We start from the raw sequence: 21,013 nt of genomic DNA on the forward strand, positions 1-21,013 counted from the left end.
GTGCGACATCGGGTCGTAAGGACCTGATAAGTTTTTTTTTNATACTAAAAAAATACATAAAATACAAAAAAAATGCCAATAAATAATAAAAAATGATACTTTTTGAAAAAAATCTGCTTTAAAATTCGTGTTTTTTTGGTTATTTTATAAATTTCTCCAAAAATTGCCCCTATAACCGGTGGTTTTTATTACTTTGTATTATTTTCTATCGTATTATCTTTTTAAAACAAAAAATCGCATGTCTCTATCCCTATCACAACATTTGCTATGATCGTTTGAACAAAGGCCTGCCACAACATTATTCTCCGCTACAGGTAGAGACAATTTTAATTTTAACTAAAATGCTTATTTTACTTCGAAATCTTTTGTTTTTATTTGAAATCTAACTTGTCTTTATCAAAATTACAAATCTAGAGCCATTTTCAGTTTTGTTGTTAACGAAGCGTTGAATGGCGCGCCCGGAGAGGCTTAGTTCAAACGATCATTGCAAATGTTGTGATAGGGATAGAGACATGCGATTTTTGGTTTTACAAAGATAATACGATAGAAAATAATACAAAGTAATAAAAACCACCGGTTATAGGGGCATTTTTTGGAGAAATTTATAAAATAACAAAAAAAACACGAATTTTTAAGCAGATTTATAAGTATATAAGGTTATACACTCATAATAAACGGGCTCTTAATACGCAGTCAGTCTACTTATTTAATCGTTCCAACGCCCAACGTTGCATGGCGACCCTGCCAGTGCTGCTCACGCAGCGCTGAGCAGATGGTTTGGAAAATTATAAAAGTAAAATAAAATCAATTTGAAAATATAGTGAAAAGTGAACTTATAAAAATGGACTAAATAACTCTTCTAAATCTTCAATAAAATTATCGAATAAATAAATGCGTAAGTGAAATAGAAATAAAACAGTGCCAAAAATCAAGAATTTCCTGATCCTGATGAAGACGTTAGAAGACAACGGACCGAGGTAATGAAGAACTGAACGAGCTGGGCGCCGGGCGATGATGGAGTCAGATGAGGTAACAACATGTGCTGGGAGCCGGGCGATGATGGAGCCAGATGAGGTTAACAGCAGTTAGCAGGGTGCCGGGAGTGTTCGAGTCGGAAGTGGTGCAGCCGGGAGAACCCTCCCTACATCATGATAAGTCCCCGTGCAGAAGTCCCCTTTTGCCCCATGAAGAAAAGTCCTCTTGTCCTCTTAAAAAATTAGGTCATCATTCTACGGTAAAATATGTTTGTCATTTATTATTATCATTTAAATTGGAGAATAATTTAATTTTTGAAGTGTTAATTTATTGGTTTAATTTGAGATATGTTTTTTTTAAATAATTTCGTAACGTTTTTTAAAGAAAATTATTTTTGTGAGTATTTTTTTATGGAAATATTAAATGTACTAATTAAAACTTAATTTACAAATTTGCAATGGAATAAGGGAATTCGATATTTTTATTGAAGATGTAACATGTATAAATATCTTTTTATGTATAAGTTAAAAATAATAACAACGTTATTAATAATAACGTTTGTTGACGACTTATTATTGACAACATAATAATGTAATATGTACTGAATAATTCGCATAATATTTTATTTGCAGAAGTAAAGAGTAATATTGTAATTTTTTTTTTCTTACAGAAATTAACCAATTTGAGTATTTTTAGTTTTTACACAATCACACCAGTGTTTTACAGCCTCATTTTGTTACATTTTATTTGACTAGGATTTATTTACATTAATATTATTACTAAAATTTGTATTTTAAAATATTTGAATTTCTAAAAGTAGGTCAATGATTTTGTTACACAGTCATGTCATTGCACTCAACGCATAGGTACGACTTATTGCAAATCAGCAAAACGTGATTTAGCATCATACACGTTATGATGACATGTAGGTAATTTCTAGCGTATCGACACAATACTTCGCTGTAATTAAGATCTTTACATTTTAAACAATAATTGTATTTGATATGCAAGTAAATATTTTAAATTTGTGTCATATTTGTAGACTTTTTAAGACCACCAAGATCGCATTTCTAAATGTGTATCTTTAACAAAACATTAATTAGGATTATTGGTTGGATTTAACTTTAAAGTAAAACAATATTTTGACATTTTTTTTCATGATACAGTAATGAAATTAATTAAAATAGTTATGTTATGACGAAATAATGTAAAGTAAACCATTGAAAACGCAATACTTATAATTTGATGATTTCTATGTTGAAAAATATTTTGCAGTGTAGGTAAAATATCACTTGGCTGACTTATAGATTGCTGATTTATTTGGGTCAACACACAATAGATATTGCACAATGATTTACATACATTTTAACTTTTACGACTATGAACGTAAATAATTTTACTTAAAATCTATTTGTTTTGTTTTTAATATGATTTTATTACAGTATATTCAGTATAGTAAATGACTTATTATGTAACTAGAAATTATGTAATAACTATGAAATGGAAAATATGATTGCACGGATAAGACGATAATAATAATAAGAATAATTTTGATTCTATGACAGAATATAATTTATACATTGTATAAAAAAAAAAATACAGTGTGAGTCACGTTAAAGTGTACATATGAAAATAGATGAAACTAGACCTATTTTTATCGACAAAAAAGAGGTCAAAAATTTTTTGAGATTTTTTTTAATTTTTTATAGAATTTTTTTTCTTCAAATTACTTATTGTAAAGAAAACGTAATAACTTTTAAACTAAGCGGTATATCTTGATAAAATAAAAACAGTAATAATGCTAAATAACAGGCGATACTAAAAAAATACATAAAATACAAAAAAAATGCCAATAAATAATAAAAAATGATACTTTTTGAAAAAAATCTGCTTTAAAATTCGTGTTTTTTTGGTTATTTTATAAATTTCTCCAAAAATTGCCCCTATAACCGGTGGTTTTTATTACTTTGTATTATTTTCTATCGTATTATCTTTTTAAAACAAAAAATCGCATGTCTCTATCCCTATCACAACATTTGCTATGATCGTTTGAACAAAGGCCTGCCACAACATTATTCTCCGCTACAGGTAGAGACAATTTTAATTTTAACTAAAATGCTTATTTTACTTAGAAATCTTTTGTTTTTATTTGAAATCTAACTTGTCTTTATCAAAATTACAAATCTAGAGCCATTTTCAGTTTTGTTGTTAACGAAGCGTTGAATGGCGCGCCCGGAGAGGCTTAGTTCAAACGATCATTGCAAATGTTGTGATAGGGATAGAGACATGCGATTTTTGGTTTTACAAAGATAATACGATAGAAAATAATACAAAGTAATAAAAACCACCGGTTATAGGGGCATTTTTTGGAGAAATTTATAAAATAACAAAAAAAACACGAATTTTTAAGCAGATTTATAAGTATATAAGGTTATACACTCATAATAAACGGGCTCTTAATACGCAGTCAGTCTACTTATTTAATCGTTCCAACGCCCAACGTTGCATGGCGACCCTGCCAGTGCTGCTCACGCAGCGCTGAGCAGATGGTTTGGAAAATTATAAAAGTAAAATAAAATCAATTTGAAAATATAGTGAAAAGTGAACTTATAAAAATGGACTAAATAACTCTTCTAAATCTTCAATAAAATTATCGAATGAAATAAATGCGTAAGTGAAATAGAAATAAAACAGTGCCAAAAATCAAGAATTTCCTGATGAATTTGATGTCTTAATCATCTAGTATACTCATAATCGTAACTCATTTTAGGAAACGTAGTACTGGAGTGTTTTGGACTCTGCATCATAAGAACACTATTTCTGTAAACTTTAATACCTACTCAGTTAATTATTATCTTTTTTATTTTGCGTATATTCAATTACACGTTGTAGATAATTCTAATATTTAAGTACTATAGCATAGTAAAGACTAAAATAGAGCTAGAATAGCCATAGTTACGAGATAAAGACGGCTGTATACCCATAATTTTGTAAAACCAAGATTTCAAATTAGATGACCAAACAATTCCAACATGATTTTTTGTGTTGTTTTTCATCATCGTTTAAGGAAAATCTTCAATCAATCGTTTTATAAGTACCACTTATTGGGTAGATACCTACACTAACTTATTTATGGCACACACACCACCGAAAAATACAGAAGTTAGAACGACTTTATGTAAATTAAGATGGCATTTTTTAGTAAACAAATAACATAATTATATTGTTATTTAATGCCGCCTGTAGGTAGGCCGTCCTATACAGGGTGTTAGGTAAATGGGTATATGAGCCGACACTAGCCCATGTTAACATGGTCATATAAATGGTATGGTGAAGTCAGAAATTTGATTTCATCATTTTAATTTTTTAAATTTTCATACAAAAAAAAATCTAAAATCCGATTTGTATGAAAATTAAAATAATTAAAATGAAGATATCAATTTTCTGACTTCACCATACCATTTATATGACCATGTTAACATGGGTTAGTGTCGGCTCATATACCCATTTACCTAACACCCTGTATAATTATTTTGGACTGATCACCCAAAAGTTTTAAGATATTCTTGTGCATTGATTGCGTAGGTTTGTGAGATTGTAAAGTATTTTGTTAGATATTGAATGAATATTGAAATATTATATGAATATTATGTAAACATGGTACTAAAATAAATAATATTAAGGGGAATTATCCTTCGTTCGATCATGGTGCATACTAGATATCTCTGTGAGAATAGTTGGAGACATTATAAGTCTTAAAATTATCCCTTAATTTAAATGATTATTATAAATAAATAAATATGATTATAAAGTGCGCGCACATTTTATAAAAGTACCATGATGAAATGATAAAATGAATTAAGTCGACTATAAATAAATAAATAATGACTTGTAAGTGTAGTAGATCTACTAACTATTAAAACATGAGGGTGGCCACCTCATAAGAATTTTAATGACGTACTATCGGATATGGAAATTTTAATGGATATGACTTAGGTACTAGTACGAATTAGTACGAAATACTTGGATGTGACTTTATTTTTAATATGAATGAATATTACATAACAGTTTAAATAATCGTCAACAACACGTTTAGATTAAGTATTAATTCTTTTTTTAATATTTTTTAACACTATTCATTTGTTATGGTTATTTGACACCACTAATTGAAATATTTTTTTCTTCTCTTTGTCTTATTTTACTCAATCTTGAAATTATTGGAGAATGGTGTCAGGTACCCAATTTTGTAAAACCTTTTTTTTTTTATTCCATTGGCTTTCTTTTATGTAAAAAAAAAACAAAAAAAAAACGTGGGAGGTGTAGTATGCGCGTCACTACGCACACACTCACCTCCCATAGGTAGTATATAAGGTTATACACTCATAATAAACGAGCTCTTAAGACGCAGTCAGTCTACTTATTTAATCGTCCCAACGCCCAACGTTGCAGCCTTTATAATATTAGTATGATATTGATTGGTATTTCCCCTAGTCGTTTTTTAAACATTTTTACTGATAGCGGATGGTGGGAGGGTTCATTTCGTTTTCGTGCGCTTCGCGGATTCCCTAGCAAGAGCTGAAAATCAGTGTTCTGCCCTTTTCAGGGCAGTGTTTACATTGAGCTCTTTGCTTTTTGCATCGCTGCGACACACATCATGCAGGAAGTATTCTTCCACTTGTTACTGCTTTTGTTTGTTTTATGCATGCTTATATAACTAGTATTCTACTGTATTCTATTCTTTTCTTATTATTGTTATGCTGCAACTTTACTCTTCATGTGTGTTAAGTGTATGCAAATAAATGATTTATCTATCTATCTATCGAAGATAAGCACGTGAACGGTTTGTCCAAAACATAATGAATTTGGTCTTATTCAATGCAGGATTAAGTACCCTTCAACCGTCATGAAGACCACTTTTCGATAGGGTAAGTCCTTTACGCAGTATAACCGGAAAACCGAAAAAACGCCCCTTTCTGGGGCCCCCACCACTTAAGCACAACTCCGTCGAAGTCGAAAACCTAGGAGAGTCTTTATGGGCAACCAATGAAGCCATTAAAGCAATAAAATCTTTTGTAGGAATTATTTCCGATTTAATTCATTTTTGTGTTTAATTCTACTGGCCTATTCAGACTGCATAAGATTGGTAATTCATTTATGGGAAAATGTATTAAATTCTTTAATAAATTACCACAAACTGTTGTAGAACTACCCATTGACCATTCATAAATTCAAAGCACATATTAAAAGTACCTTAATGAAAAAGGGCTACTATAAAGTCGATGATTATTTAAAAGATAAAAATGTTTGGGATGCGTTACTGCCTAGCTCGCATAAATATTTATAGTTAACTTTGTACATTTTAAAGCCTGTAAACCTTTGAAAAAGAGGCTGACAATAGTGACTGAGTTTCTTGCGCTGCTTCTTCTCAGCACTGGCCCATTTAATGTCCTGAAGCAGTGGTAGGGTTAATACTGGGACGTGTAAAAGTGCTTTTTTTAAGCCTATTCACAGAAATAAATGAGTTTTATCGATTATAATTAAACATTAGAACATTCACGTTAAAAAGTTCGTAAAATACCTACCTACTTATTTTTTATGATTTAACGTGATGAAATAGAGTATTAGATTTTCAAGTGAAAGTAAAGCATAGCCTAAGCGCTTCGTGTTTAAGGCATGCGAGATATTTTACGCTCCTATCTAAATTAATCTTTTTTTTATTTCGGTCAGACAGGCGTTGGAGCGCGGGGCCCCCAAATTCGCGGGGCCCGTAGCATTTGCTACTCTTGCTACGTGGCTAATCCGGCACTGCCTGAGGGGGTAAAACGGGATCCACGCGTACGAAGTCGCGGGCGGCTGTTAGTCTATACCAATCTATACTTCTATACTAATATTATAAATGCGAAAGTATCTCTGTCTGTCTGTCTGTCTTGCTTTTACGCCTAAACCACTAAAATGATTTTGATGAAATTTGGCATAGAGATAGTTTGAGTCCCGGGGAAGGACATAGGATAGTTTTTATCCTGGTTTTTGAAACAGGGACGCGCGCGATAAAGTTTTTCTGTGACAGACAAAATTCCACGCGGGCGATGTCGCGGGCGGCTGTTAGTATAATATGAAGGTGAACCCGGTTCTCCTCGTGCATTCGCCTTAACACACGGATATCGGAGCCGTATTCTATAGGTATAGCCGATAAATAAGCCGTGGTAGCCAAGATAAAGATCCGTAATTACCCGTAATGTCTTAATTAGGCGGCGGTGGGTGGTCTGTGACGTCATGCGTTCGCGCAGACTAGTGATGGGGCCTGGTTTTGTTCGGGATATTAAAATTAAGGATTAAAGTTAGTTGGTTTATAAAGATTATTGACAAGAAATATCAATTTTTTGGAAGCGAGAAAATGTTATTTGAATGGTCTAACTAAATGTAATAAAGACTCGATGAATACAGACTTTTAGTCGGTCGATAGTTTGGTCGGAATTTGTATAAGGAATCGGTCGATACTAAATTGGTGAAATTGAAAATTGAACACTTCCATACTTACTCATAGTAATTTTTTAACTGCCCGACCAAACTATCGTCTGACAAATGTTTGTAGACTGCGGCGTGTCTTATTCATTTTCTTATTATTCAATATAGGCTTATTAAATATTTAAGTTGAGTAAAATGTTATTGACTCCTGTGAAACCACGCGTTCCCAACTGTTTACTCCATACCTACTTTAATTTTGCGGTCAACATTTACTTTCGCATTATTTTTGCGATAATGCGATTTATTTCATAGAGTAAATAAACATTTTCTATTTATTATAACTGTATGTTTGATACATTTAAAATATATTTTTTTAAATTGCCTATTTTTTCTTAAAAAATCTTTCAATAAATTTACTTCGCTAAAATTACTAAGTATTTGCAAAATAAATTATACTACTATACTATACTAAATTAGTCCATTATGTTTAGTTTGTATTTTGTTTGTGTACTTAATTTGTGTCTAATTGTTTGTTTTCTTTTGTTTTAGGACGAAGTAAGTACGGGAGCCGCTCACGGGATTCACGTGAGGATATTCCAATTATTTTAATTTAATTTGCATTTTAATTTAATTTTAGTTTTGCGCATGGAAAATTAAAATTAAAGTTTGAGGCAAAATTATATTTTGAGGATTTTTATCATCGTCATATTGAAAGTAACTTTATTTATAATATTTTAAAATAGATATTTAGTAGTTTAAATAAAACAAGGATAGTACATTCATGTAAACATATATTTTAATGTTGAAAGCATTTAATTATTGACTAGATTAGAAAGATCTAGAACTAGATTTTCCTAGTTCATATCTAACGATCTATCGTTATAAATAAATAACTAAACTTTTTTATTACTACCGATAGAATTCGATTAACTTATCATCAATTCATTACTTTTTAATTATTTATCACTGCGGTAGGTGCCAACCAATCTTTGCTTTCAAAAAAACAAAAAAATCCTGACGAACTTGTTAATTCAATAAAAAAATGTGTCAAAAACTCAGCGACCGTACCTAAGCACCGTCAAAACATCGAATTAGGCTGGCTAATTGAACCTATTCAGTGTTGCCACAAAAAACTGTCCCCGAACCACTTTCTTCGGAATCGGGTAAAAAATACAGGGTCAATGACCGATCATTTATCACGTGTAAAAAATGGTCGATTTTGAGTTGGGACCAGTTTGTTATAAATGTACCTTTTTAAAACGCTTCGTTATCGGTAGAACAATGGGTCTTTAGGCTGATTAAGAAAAAATATGATTGTATTTTGGATTGAGTGTTTTAATGGTGTTGATTTTAGTGTGCGCTGTTTAGGAAGCGAATTTTAAAGTTTAGATAACACGGGGATTACGTGACTAATCGTTATTAGTTCTTTTTGATCCTACCACAGCAACTTTTACGTGCTAAGTGTGAGTTTGCATCGTCGCTAGGGACTACTAGGGAGTGCGTTAAAAATCTATGAAGATTTTAGTTGTACCTACTCTAGGCGCTGTACAATCCGTCATACATTTAATGTCATTTTTTACGCAGTCGCTAGCGAGACGTTTGATGTAAACTCGCACTAAGCCCCGGTCTCAATCAGAATTACTTGAAAATTAACCCTTAATTACGCGCATAAAGAATCTTACATAACTGCTCGCATGGGGTCACAGATGACCCCAAATTGTATGAGTAGTTTTTAATACATACTGAAATTTTATAAGTAAATGAACTATATTATTATAAAAATGCTTTATTTATTATTTAATGGTTATAGGTAATAACATGAATTTCTCACTAATTATACAAAAACAAGCTAAATTAAAATAATTGTCAATAATTAACAATTTGTACTTAGGTATACTGAGATCATAGGTAATATTAGTATTTTTTAGGAACTCTCGGAATCATTCTTGTTACACTGTTGACAGTATATTTCAGAGTGATCATTGCACACAAATCTTGTACATTTCTTGCATTTTCGATTCACTTGATTGTGCGGAGGATTGCTCGATCTCATTAGCGCTATCATGATCACTTTTTGTTATTTCATCTAACTCTGGCTCAGAACTCGACCCTCCAACTTCTTCTTCATCAGAAACATCTTCCAACCATTGCACAATTTGCTATTTTTTCCTATCTCTACTAACTCTGAAAAAAAAAAGACAAAGTAGTAGTAAAACTGAATTTATCAATATTTTTATTGTTTAGAGCTGTAAAAACACATTTATAACAAACATTTATTAACTGAATATACAATAACACAAATATTATTCATAATACACAAAATAAATACATAAAACAAAAAACTTACCTCTTCCAAAAAAGTTACGTAATTACTCGCATGGGGTCACCACTCAAGAGCGCAGCGACGCATCCTTCCACTCCCGTGAATTAGTCGCTATCAAAATACAAACTAAGACGTGTTTTATGAAGCTACTGGGGGCGCGGAGAAAATCGGGCCGCGCCAAGTGCTTCATTTTTGAATCCGAAAATGCTTTGACCCCATGCGACTAATTAAGGGTTAAAGAAACCAAGCCAAATGCACAGAAAACTTAACCTATTTGCTGCCAAAAATACAGCGCACATTAAAATTAAGTTTTTATCATTATTTTGTATTATTGTTTGCACCGTTTTTTATTTTTGCACTTTGTTGTTTATTTGATTAATACCTATATTTATTGTAAACCCTGTTATTTGAAAGTATTAGAGTAAATAACATGCATGTGAGATTGTGAGTGTTTGTTTTCCTTGTTTTTACTGTTTTCTCGAAAAAATATACCCACGCCAATAAAACTTAGCAGACTTGTTGTAAGATGTCTACTAAATTTGATGGCGAATAAATTACTACAATAGTCCAATTTCACATTAGTCAAAGAATGGTCTAATGTTTTTTTTTACAAGATTGCCAATTTTTACTATTGTGGAATATACTTACAACCCAATCGAGTTTACTGCGCACCTCGCTGGAATGTGATTCTCTTTCGCACTCACCCGCACAACTCCCCGCGTTAAAGAAAAGCTGCTAGAAAATAGGCTACTTGCCTAAAAAAAGTTTTTTAGTCCGTAATGTTTAATATCAAAAAATATTGGACACATATATTTTTATTTGTCAATCTAACAAATAATTACATAGTTATGGTGCGTTGAAGTTGCGCACGACGTCACAACGTGCGGCATTTTTAAGCAAGCGTTGACGTCACGGGCCTCTTCTTATGAACTTTGGGGCGCTTTATCTCTTTAAATTTTCATTAGTTTGAAAAAGTGAAAAATACGTGTAGAGTATTTTTTGATAAGTTAACTGACGGACTAATTAAAACTCTTGCTTTTTGACCCAGGCAACATCCCCATTCTAGCTGCCGCGCTAGAAAATTCTAGTTTTTGAACGTTTCCCACTAGGGGCGCTGTACAATCCGTCATACATTTCATGTGAGCGCGTTTGAGGTAAACTCACACTAGGCCCTCAGAGCGTCGATGTGACGTCATGGCCACCATTTGCGCAGTTAACTCAACCAGGTTTTACTTGTAGTTACTGTTAGCATCAATCACCATGTTAACCAGAAGAACAGAAGAATAAAGAAGAACCGCCCGTCAGGCAGTCGGTGAAATATTTTGACCAATTTTAAATTGTGACGTTTCGCGGCTCACGCGGCAGTGAATTGGTTAAGATATTGCATCGTCCGCTTGGCTTGGGAATGCCGACGTGGGACTGAGCGCTGACGGGTTAACAGTTTTTTGGGAGGTACAGTCAGCCTCAAATAGTTCGTGATACCCGAATTAGCCAAAAAGTTCGCAACACGTCTTTGTTAATAAGGGCTATCGTTTTAGCGCTCACCAGTTGGCGCCACTGTAGAGTAAGGTCCTGTCACTTGCTAGTAGCGAAGACAGTGGCGCCGACTGGTGAGCGCTAAAGTTGTACGAGGACTATCGCATTTGCACTCATCAAGATGGCGCCACTGTAGAGTAAGGTCCTGTCAATCGCCAGGGGTGCCAACTGTTAAGTATAAAAACGATAGCCCTCATTGGAATAAGGTTGTATTGTCACCTTTTTGGCCACTTTGGGTGTCACGAACTATTTGACGCTGACTGTACAAACGGTGAGTAAATTTTGGGGTCAAAACGTATCATGTTTGTGGGGCCTATAGATATTTTTATTTTTATTTCTGTGTGTAAAATCGACACAACTGCTTTTTGGTATGTTTTTGTATTTTTTGTTAAACTTAGTACATTTTTTGGAGCTTTTTTTTAAACTAATGAAACTTTAATGTGTTCTACTCTAACTTTGTTTTTTTTTTGTGTGTGTTAATGCTTTGTGTGTGTTTTTTTTTGTTTTGTTTTTGTTTGTGTCTTGTCTCTCTTTGTTTGTAACATAATATGTGTGTTAAAAAATACAATCATATTTTTATAATCGCTAGTAGACTTACGACCCAACCAGTATTTTTAATCAAAGACGTTAATCATATTTACTTAAATTAACATTTCTTATGATCACAATTAAGTACTAAATTATTCCTTGAATACAATTTAAATCTACAGACCAATTCCACAGTGTCATGATTTTACAATACATAAATTTTGTATCCAAATAGGAAATATTGATTTAACCCATCATCAAACCCCAAGTGATCGCATAAAAAAGACCGCGTAATATTCAGTCTCGATTCACGGGGCTTGAAGGATTAAATTATACTATAAAAATTCAATTAGCAGCCAAATTTATAACAGACCACAATGAAATGAACCTCGCTAAGTTATCAACATCACACATGTCAAAAGACCTTAGTTTAGTGGAATTGGTCTGTAGATCTATTTTTTAGACAATTCGTGCAACAATTCTGTCTATTACAGGTCCTCGGACGAGGCGACCTAAGAAACCCCCCGGGGACGGAACCCCGACGGATGAGAAGAGACCCCGCACCGCCTTTTCAGGACCACAGCTCGCTAGGTTAAAGGTAAGGGTTCGATTCTTGATGGTAGCTTTTAGTAGCAGGGGAGCTGCCAAAAGTAGGTAGGTACAGTCAACTTCAAATAGTTCCTAACACCCAAAGTGGCCAAAAAGTTGACAACACCATCTTATTTCAATTGTAAAAAAAACATGTTGAGAATTTTTGGCTACTTTGGATTTTGTGGAAATCCTTGGAGAGCCTTTGTCCAGCAGTGGACGTTCTTTCGCTGAGATGATAATGATATTGAAACGAATTGTGACCTGCTTCTTTATGTGTACATGGTTTACACAGACATTTTTAACCAATTTAGAAGTGGGTGGACGCCTACGCTAAGCTTTCCAGTACGTGGCCTCTACTCCAGAACAATGCTGCCCCATCTTGTCAATAAGGTCAATAAAGTTACTATTTTCTTCTCCTAGCACGAGTTCGCTGAGAATCGCTACCTTACCGAGCGCAGACGGCAGGCCCTTGCCGCAGAACTGGGTCTAGCGGAAGCCCAAATCAAGATCTGGTTCCAGAACAAACGCGCCAAGATCAAGAAGGCCTCAGGCCAGAGGAACCCTTTGGCTTTGCAGCTGATGGCTCAAGGGTTGTATAATCATAGCACAGTGCCGCTGACGAAGGAGGAAGAGGAACTGGAGATGAAGGCGAGGGAGCGGGAGCAACAGAATCGACGTTAATCTGGAATCTTTAAGGGTTTGGTATAGCAAATGCTTACGTCCTTCTGAATAACAATATACTTGTATTTACTTACCAAGACAGGTCTCTGATAGAAACCGCTAGGAGTGTGTACTTAAACTTACCCAAGATAGCTGGCTGCTAATAGAAAGAGCTAGGAGATTGTGCTAGGTTTTACTCTATAAAGGGGACCCCATAAGCAGTTTCTAATGCCGCTGTAAAGATGAACGCTGTAGCGAATTTTTTTCCACTACCTCATTTCGAAATCTTATGGACTCGAATGATGAAGGTGCGAACGACGCCGTTTCGAAAAATATTTTCGCTACAGAGTGGCATTAGAAACTACGTAGAACAGCGTCCAAAAGGTGGTATATTTTTATGTCAAAATTGTAAAAGCATACCTTATTTGAATTCCTATAACATCGTCATCCAAGTTTTTTTTACCACAGTGCCAGTGCTATACTTTAGTTAGATTTTATCAAGACTTAAAGTGAACTTTAATTACAAAAGATGGAACTCGTGTGTTCGTTATACCAAAACCCTCTCAAAATCTATTGCAATAATTAAACTACAAGCATTTACAGTAACTATTCGCAAATCGCATTCTCATTTTGACATAAGATATTTTTTGATTTCTAGTACACCAAACTAAGGTCGGTAATTCGAGTATTTTGAAATTAGCACCACAAACGTAATGGCGAATTGACGATTGAAAAAAATTGAGTAGACTTAACATTTTGAAGATAATCAATAAGTAAATACTTAAAGTTCTTGCAACTCACGAAGGCGACCGAGCTTTACTTGTGTGTGTACGTGTACATGCATAATAATATAACGATAGTGTAATGTCTATGAAAACTTTTGGAAAACGAACAGTAGCGAGCTACCATACATGTAAAGCTCTCTCGCCTTTGTGAATTGCAACAACTATACTCGAATTAAAGACACTAACTACTTGGTAAATGATACTTAGTAAATGATTCAGCCTGGAAAATACTTAAACACTGAATTACTCCTGCCTCTCTCTTATTCCTAGAATAAAATTACCTATTTCTGGCTGACATCGAAAAATTTCCTAGAAAAGTCGAAAATATCCAATTCAAGAGCAACAAATGCAATTTACTTTACGAGTGGAAGTATATTATCTATGTCAATACATATAAATAAAAAAGAACATAAATAATTCCACAACTTGATCTATTGCGAGATATGACAGTGCACAGGAAACGATAAGTTCATAAAAAACAATAATTCAGTTATGTTAGTCAATAGTATTGAGAAACAAGAATTGAAATCTACCAATTCATCATTAGTTTCCGGAAAAAAACAAGTGCTATTCAGGGCAGTTTATAGCACTTTACTCGGTCAGTGCCGGCACGGGAGGGGTGACATTAAAATGTTATGGACAAACCATAAAAATCTGAAGTCTTGCTGACATTTGACGTCTCAAAAACACCCTCCCGTGCCGCTTCCAAACCTCAGGCACTGAGTTAAGCGCTAAACTTGTAAAATATTATGTTGTTTAAGATTTGCCATTGTTCTCACTCCTTGTTTATAGAAACGTAATATCCAGATCGTATTTAGAATTATTTATAGTTCTATAGTCGATTAGGAAGTTTATAGTTTGAAAAAATATAGTCCTAAAATATTGATTTTTAACTTTACGCCAACATTGCACGATATCGTCCAAAAGTTTTAATATTGTGGAAAAAATGTGCAATAAATTAGTCCAAATCACGTTTTTCAAAATACAGTAAAAAATAAAGTTTTTATAGCATGAGATTTTTATGTTTAAAATGCAAGAGTTAACTATGATGAGAGTGTATAATTATTTTATTACAGATAAAAAATATACCTTTTGTAAAAATGTGGTAAGGTTATTGTAGATTTTTGGGAATATTTGTTGATTTCATGGTTTTTAACGGCTATGTTTTGTTTGTTAATATTCTGTGTTAATAATATCATGTACTCGTATTTGCAAAACAATGCTTAATTTCTGTTTCTGCTATTCAAAAACTAAAAATAAATTTGTATTATACATAACATTTTCTTGAATAAACTTAGTCGAACTGTGTCCCACTCGATTGTATAAATAATAATAAGTTAATTATTTGAATAATGTAAATAAATTAGTAATAATTAAATAACAAATAGTTAAGTTATTTATTGTGCAATGTAGCAGTATTAGAGAAATAATATTGACGGCAGTTGGTAAGAAAAACCTTTTTGTATATAATTTAAAAATCTTGTATAAATTTAAACTTGGTACTATCTGTCTCTTGGGAACGGTGGAAAGTTATTGTATTTTTTTTTTATTTTTAATGTCAAAATTTAATATTTTTTTATGGATTGTCGTCAATATTGAACTGGAAATGAAGAAGTAGCGATTTATAGAAAAAACTTATTAAAGAAGTTAAAAATATTATGTTCTTTGATTTTTTACATTAAATATTTCTACAAATATCGTATTGCAGGAAAAGAAATTATTCATTATTATACACTAAAATAATATTTTTTATACGTAAATACATGTTTCAATCTCTAAGTTTAATGTGCTTCAACTAAAATTAAATAAATATCTTTTTGTATAAAAATTTATACAATGTCATGGCACCTAATAAAATATAATAACTAATAATTCACTGGAATCTAAATGTAGGTGTGATTTTAAAGTAACTAATAATTCAACTAAATAAGATGTCACTGTCTATATTCTGATATGCCATCACCAGCATCCTGATAAGTGTATCATGTAATTAAATTAAAAATAAAAGGCACCAAAAAAAAACGTAATAAAATAAACAATTCACAACCCCTCTTTTTATACCCTCGCGAAAAAACTTCAAAATTAAACGCCTTCACCGGGAATCGAACGCATTCCCGATTCGCGCCGCCGCAAGTATTCCAATAAAACGCTCCACCCTGTATCTGTCAGTTCATAGAACTAAATTAAAGGGATCGAAATATAGGGTTGGATTAAGGGGAGTTTAAAAAAGTAATTTTAAGAGTTACACATTTATTTCAAGTTCAATAGTCACTGAGTTTCTTGCCCTGCTTTTTCTCAGCACTGGCCCATTTATTGTCCCGAAGCAGTGGTAGGTTTAAAGGAATTGCTAAAAAATGTGCTTTTTGAGAGGCTACTTGCAAAATAATAATGAATTTTGAATATTCTGTTATTACCTCCTTATCCTAAAAAAAAAGAAATTTAAGAGTTGCACTAGTATTTATTCTATGGTACCTACTATTTACTTTTTAAAGACATAATTCGCGTGAATTCTTTTAATAAAGGTCTGGTGGTAGACGCATTGGACCAAAGCTAAAGGTGAGTTCGATGTCCACAAATTGCAAACGTACGAGAAGTAAAACCTTTTTAAACTTTGGTAATAAAGGTATAGCGCTGTGTAAAATGTCGTAAGGTGACGTTTAAGAAAATAAAGGTAAAATCAAAATAATTAAGCAACTTTTCTCGAAATCAATAAAGCAAAGCTCAACTTTTCTACAAAAACACACTAGGTAATCATCTATCTTAAAAACTCAATTTATTTTAAATGTACTGTAAATTAAGATTTAGTTGAAAAAAGTTAGTCATTAATTGAGAAAATAGTGACGTCATCGACTTGTTACCTTACAAAATCTATGGTATTTAGTTTCGCTTTGACAGTTCACAAAAAGTAACGTCAAATTGATTGATGGCGTCAAATACCCTATTTTGTGGGTTTTATTTGAACTGTTTTAGTTTCTTTGGAGACTTTCATAAAGTTACGTGGTGTTAGAGTAAAAACCTAAAAACATTCAATATTAACTAAACTGAGTAAAAAAAATACTGATAATAAATAAACTGATAAAGGTAGAATGAAGACGCTGGATGCAGGCCGCTACCAACCGTGCGATGTGGAAGTCATTGGGGGAGGCCTATGTTCAGCAGTGGACGTCCTGTGGCTGAAATGATGAAGATGATGAAGTAAAAATAAGTTTTAGTACGTTAAATCTCTCTGTGGTGAACCTTGGTGAAGAAAGTTTGTGCCTGATGATTTTTACCCGACTGCGGCGCAAAAGAGGGTAAGTAATCCACGAGACAGTTTAATATACTAGAAAGTAAGCATTGTAGGAAAAAAAACAAAAATTTCTTCAGACACATTTGGCATGCTGTTAGAAAAATTCCTGCCTGAAAATCTAAAAGGAGCTAGGAAGAGTATACAATAAAGTATAAATGAAATGAAACTATGCAACTTTCCCCATCGAAAATATTTTTTTTTCTATACTTTTCCCATTTCATCATCATCATCAACAGCCCTTTACAGTCCACTGCTGGACTATGAGCCTCCTCTACTATAGTGGAGGGATTTGCCATAATCTCCACGCTTGGCAGGCGGGTTGGAGATCGCAGTTTAAAAGATTGATGTTTTTCAGAGAGCGCTGCTGCCCGTTCTCTGTTTGATGTGTAGTCCCTAAGTCGCCTCTTACGACACCCGCGGGAAGAGTATGGGTTGGTGACAAATGTATTCTACTCTGCCGTCACCACGCGGCGCACGAACACACTGACACGCTCGGGCGTTTCTATGAAGATGACTTACTCATTTGTATTTACTGTGTCTGAAGTCTCGCTGACGTTTTATATTACAAAAACACCTTTCCATACCTCTCCCATCATACCTTAGGTACTGACTGAGGTAAACGCTAGAACTCTAGCTAAAGAACTTGTCAGAAGCTTCCAAAGATCCATAGTACTATTTTCGCCAAAGCTCGAATGGCAATAACAACGTTTACAGCGTTAAAAACGGCGTCGAATTCGTCTCGATCGATGGAGTTCGCGACTGGAAAAAATAGTTAATTTGAACTTGAGCACGCCTCGCGTGCCAGCGGTAAAGCAGGGGTTACATGGCGACAAGGAATTGACACTTTTTTGTGAAATAACCAGTTCTTTTATTCATTTTAAGTTTGATATCTCCTACTAGGTGGACCGACGATCTGGTAAAGGTCGCGGGAGGACCCTGGATGCGGGCAGCGAAGGACCGTGCATTGTAGAAAACCTTGCAGGAGGCCTTTGTCCAGCAGTGGACGTCATTTGGCTGAAACGAACGAACGAAGTTTGAAATGTCCACTGCTGGACAAAGGTTTTCCATATAGACCGGTCCTGTTCTACCAACTCCCAGCATCTACGATTTCAATTCGTCAGTCCACTGAAACAGTATTAGCAACAGAGTAGTATAGGACCTCCAATCATACTAATGGATGTCGTAAGAGGCGACTAAGGAACTTACACGCGAACATCAATCATGATAATTTAATAATACTAAAAATGGTTGAAGCAAATAAAATCAAAATAACTTTAAAAAAAAAAAGTGACTTAAGTACAACATTCTCATAGAAACTAGAATACGATACGTAATTGGACCTGTCGTTACGAATTATAACTACTGTTTTCTTAGTGTACCCACGAATGGCCACTAAATTAATACTCGAGTGACTGCTATTGTACGCGTCTGCTTCGTGCAAAAAATATTAAAATGTAAACAATTAAAATTGTATAAACTTTTAGTTTTAAGGTTAATTTTGTATTTCTCTTGTAAGTGAATGTAATTCTTTTAGATAAATAAATGTCTTAAACCATAAACATCAAGCCTCCCCAATCCGTCTGGCCAGCGAAATGTGGCGCGGTAAAAACCTGACGCGGACTTCTTGAGTGAATTAGAAGTGATGTTTATTTATTTCCAAAGAAGAAGAAGAAGCGATGTTACATTGTTTTGTTTCACCTACACAGTTTTTCACAGCATTATCTAATTCCAAACTGCGAGGTAAATGAAGGATTTGGCCTACACTCCCTACGCTGCAGCGTACCGCGCCACATTTCTGAAACTCAGGTATGAGTAAGCTTCTTTCATTTATCAAAAATGCATTATTTCCAGCCACTTAACTGTTAATTGTAACAGAAACGGACTAAAAATAATTGACACTGGCTATCAAGGAAATGAATAAAGCCGTTTTAGAAAAAACCTAGCGCCATGTAAGCCCCCCACATTCCTTTCACGGTCACCCCAAATTCTTGAGAGTGACATCACTAGATGTACTGTTATTCTTACCCCTTATTATTCGCACCCTAATGGACATCACTATTATACGTTTTTTTAACAACTAAATTGAAGTTGTGACGAATTTTTGTTATTGTTTTGTAACGCTATGATCAGTGTTTAAGAAATTACTTTCAATTCCAAGGTCTCGGCTTCAATTCTCAGATGGGACACATAGTGCAAAATATATTGCATTTTTATTTAATGTAGAGAGGTTTTAATTGTTGCAATTTTAACTCAGTGGATTTGTCTCATATTTGGGGAATATGCAACTATCTCGCGAGTAAAGTTTTATTTGAAAAGGATACCAACGATTTCAATTTCACCCTATATGATAGTTACACTTTTATTGTACAGTGGACAAAATTGATAAAACGCAAGAAGCAAAAGTTGGCGGTCTTATCATTAGGAAGCGTTCTCTTCCAGTTAACTCAGGGAGACTACAGTTGTTATTGTAAAAGTTGACCAAACTGCAGACAAAACAAGGTAAAAAGTGCTATGGCCTGGCTAGCTACCACCATCTTAACCAACTTCACCTAAGTCTGTCGCCATAACAACAATGTTAACAGCATTGTTGTGTTCCGTCAGTTAGAGGTAAGATAGCCAGTTCCTCCGTGGTTGAGGATTCCGGGTGAAGCTCGCTTCCACCTTCGGCCTGATCATCACTTACCATCAGGTGAGATACAGGCCAAGAGCTTCTTCGTTGTGGATAAAAAAGATGATAGCAAGCTTAGCATTTTTTTATGATCCCATATGTTATGTCTTAAAAAATACTTTCAATTTAGTACAAAAACCGAGCACAAAACATAAGCACACACAAATTACTTCAACCATTTCTTTTATAGCCGAACCCATGCTTTCGTAATAATAAATTGCTAAGAAAAACTAGTACTAAATCTTCTTACGCCTAAGTTTTAGTGCCATTTGTGGTCTGGACCTATTTAGTGCTTACCTTAGTGTGTGGGCTAGGTGTTAACCTATACACAATCTTTATAGGTTAAGAATATAACGTCCAATACCTCTTGGACGTTCATTTCGAACAAATTCTTGCAAAGTCTAGTTCAAGATAAAACAGGACCAGTTTAAAAGAGCTTTACTATAGGTGATTGTGTATGGAGAGAGAGGTCTTTGATTCCCGGTCGGTTATTACGCGCCGAGCGTCGTGGGTGGTCCACCATTTTTATTCCGCCGTCAAAAGGTCATTCACCCTATTTCGTGGCATGACACCTGTGTTTGGTTTTTTTTTAAATAATATTTTAACAGTTGGCGTTTTTTATAACTTGTTAACTTAATATTTTGATGTGTTTGATTTGGTTTTCATTGACCAATAGTTGTAGGAATGGCCAATTATGGTTTTGGTCACCCACGTTTTGGAATACGGTTCCTTATTTTTAACCGACTTCAAAAAAGGAGGAGGTATGTTTTTATGCTAGCTTTTGCACGCGATTTCGATCGCGCGAAATTAATTTTGCTGAAGAAAGATCAAGTAACTTTACACATAAATGGTTGTATATTGGTCAATTAACGCAATATTGTGATGTATTAGCTCTTACATTATTATTTGGATAAAATGTAAAGTTTCATCAAAATCCGTTCAGTACTTTATGCGTGAAATAGTAACAAACATCCGTCTATCCATCCTCAAAAACTTTCTTATAACACTGTTTCGGAAAAATTAAAACACAAGTTCGATTAATTGTATGAAAAAAGTCACATTTTCTTATTTTTTTCAATAGTACTAATCCCATAGAAAAAAAGTTGTACCCCATCCACTGTTAAAATGGGAGCCAAGTGCATTATTTTATTTGCCCATTTTTTTTCCAACCAAATACTTAAACATGTGCCAAA

The 21,013-nt window shown here is 33.8% G+C and overlaps 1 protein-coding gene across 1 annotated transcript; it reads left to right on the plus strand.

Annotated features, from left to right (window-relative positions):
• The first annotated feature begins 1,069 nt into the window (after positions 1-1,069).
• On the plus strand, positions 1,070-13,912 carry LOC114357259 (homeobox protein E60-like). The gene is made up of 4 exons (XM_028310782.1): positions 1,070-1,220; positions 7,990-8,025; positions 12,322-12,425; positions 12,839-13,912. Exons 1-4 carry the CDS (start codon positions 1,070-1,072, stop codon positions 13,097-13,099), a joined length of 552 nt encoding a protein of 183 aa, XP_028166583.1. The 3' UTR covers positions 13,100-13,912.
• The last annotated feature ends 7,101 nt before the right edge of the window (positions 13,913-21,013 follow it).

Source organism: Ostrinia furnacalis, unplaced genomic scaffold (genome assembly GCF_004193835.3).
Source record: "Ostrinia furnacalis isolate ACB-3 unplaced genomic scaffold, ASM419383v2 OfSCF3101, whole genome shotgun sequence".
Classification (NCBI taxonomy): domain Eukaryota; kingdom Metazoa; phylum Arthropoda; class Insecta; order Lepidoptera; family Crambidae; genus Ostrinia; species Ostrinia furnacalis.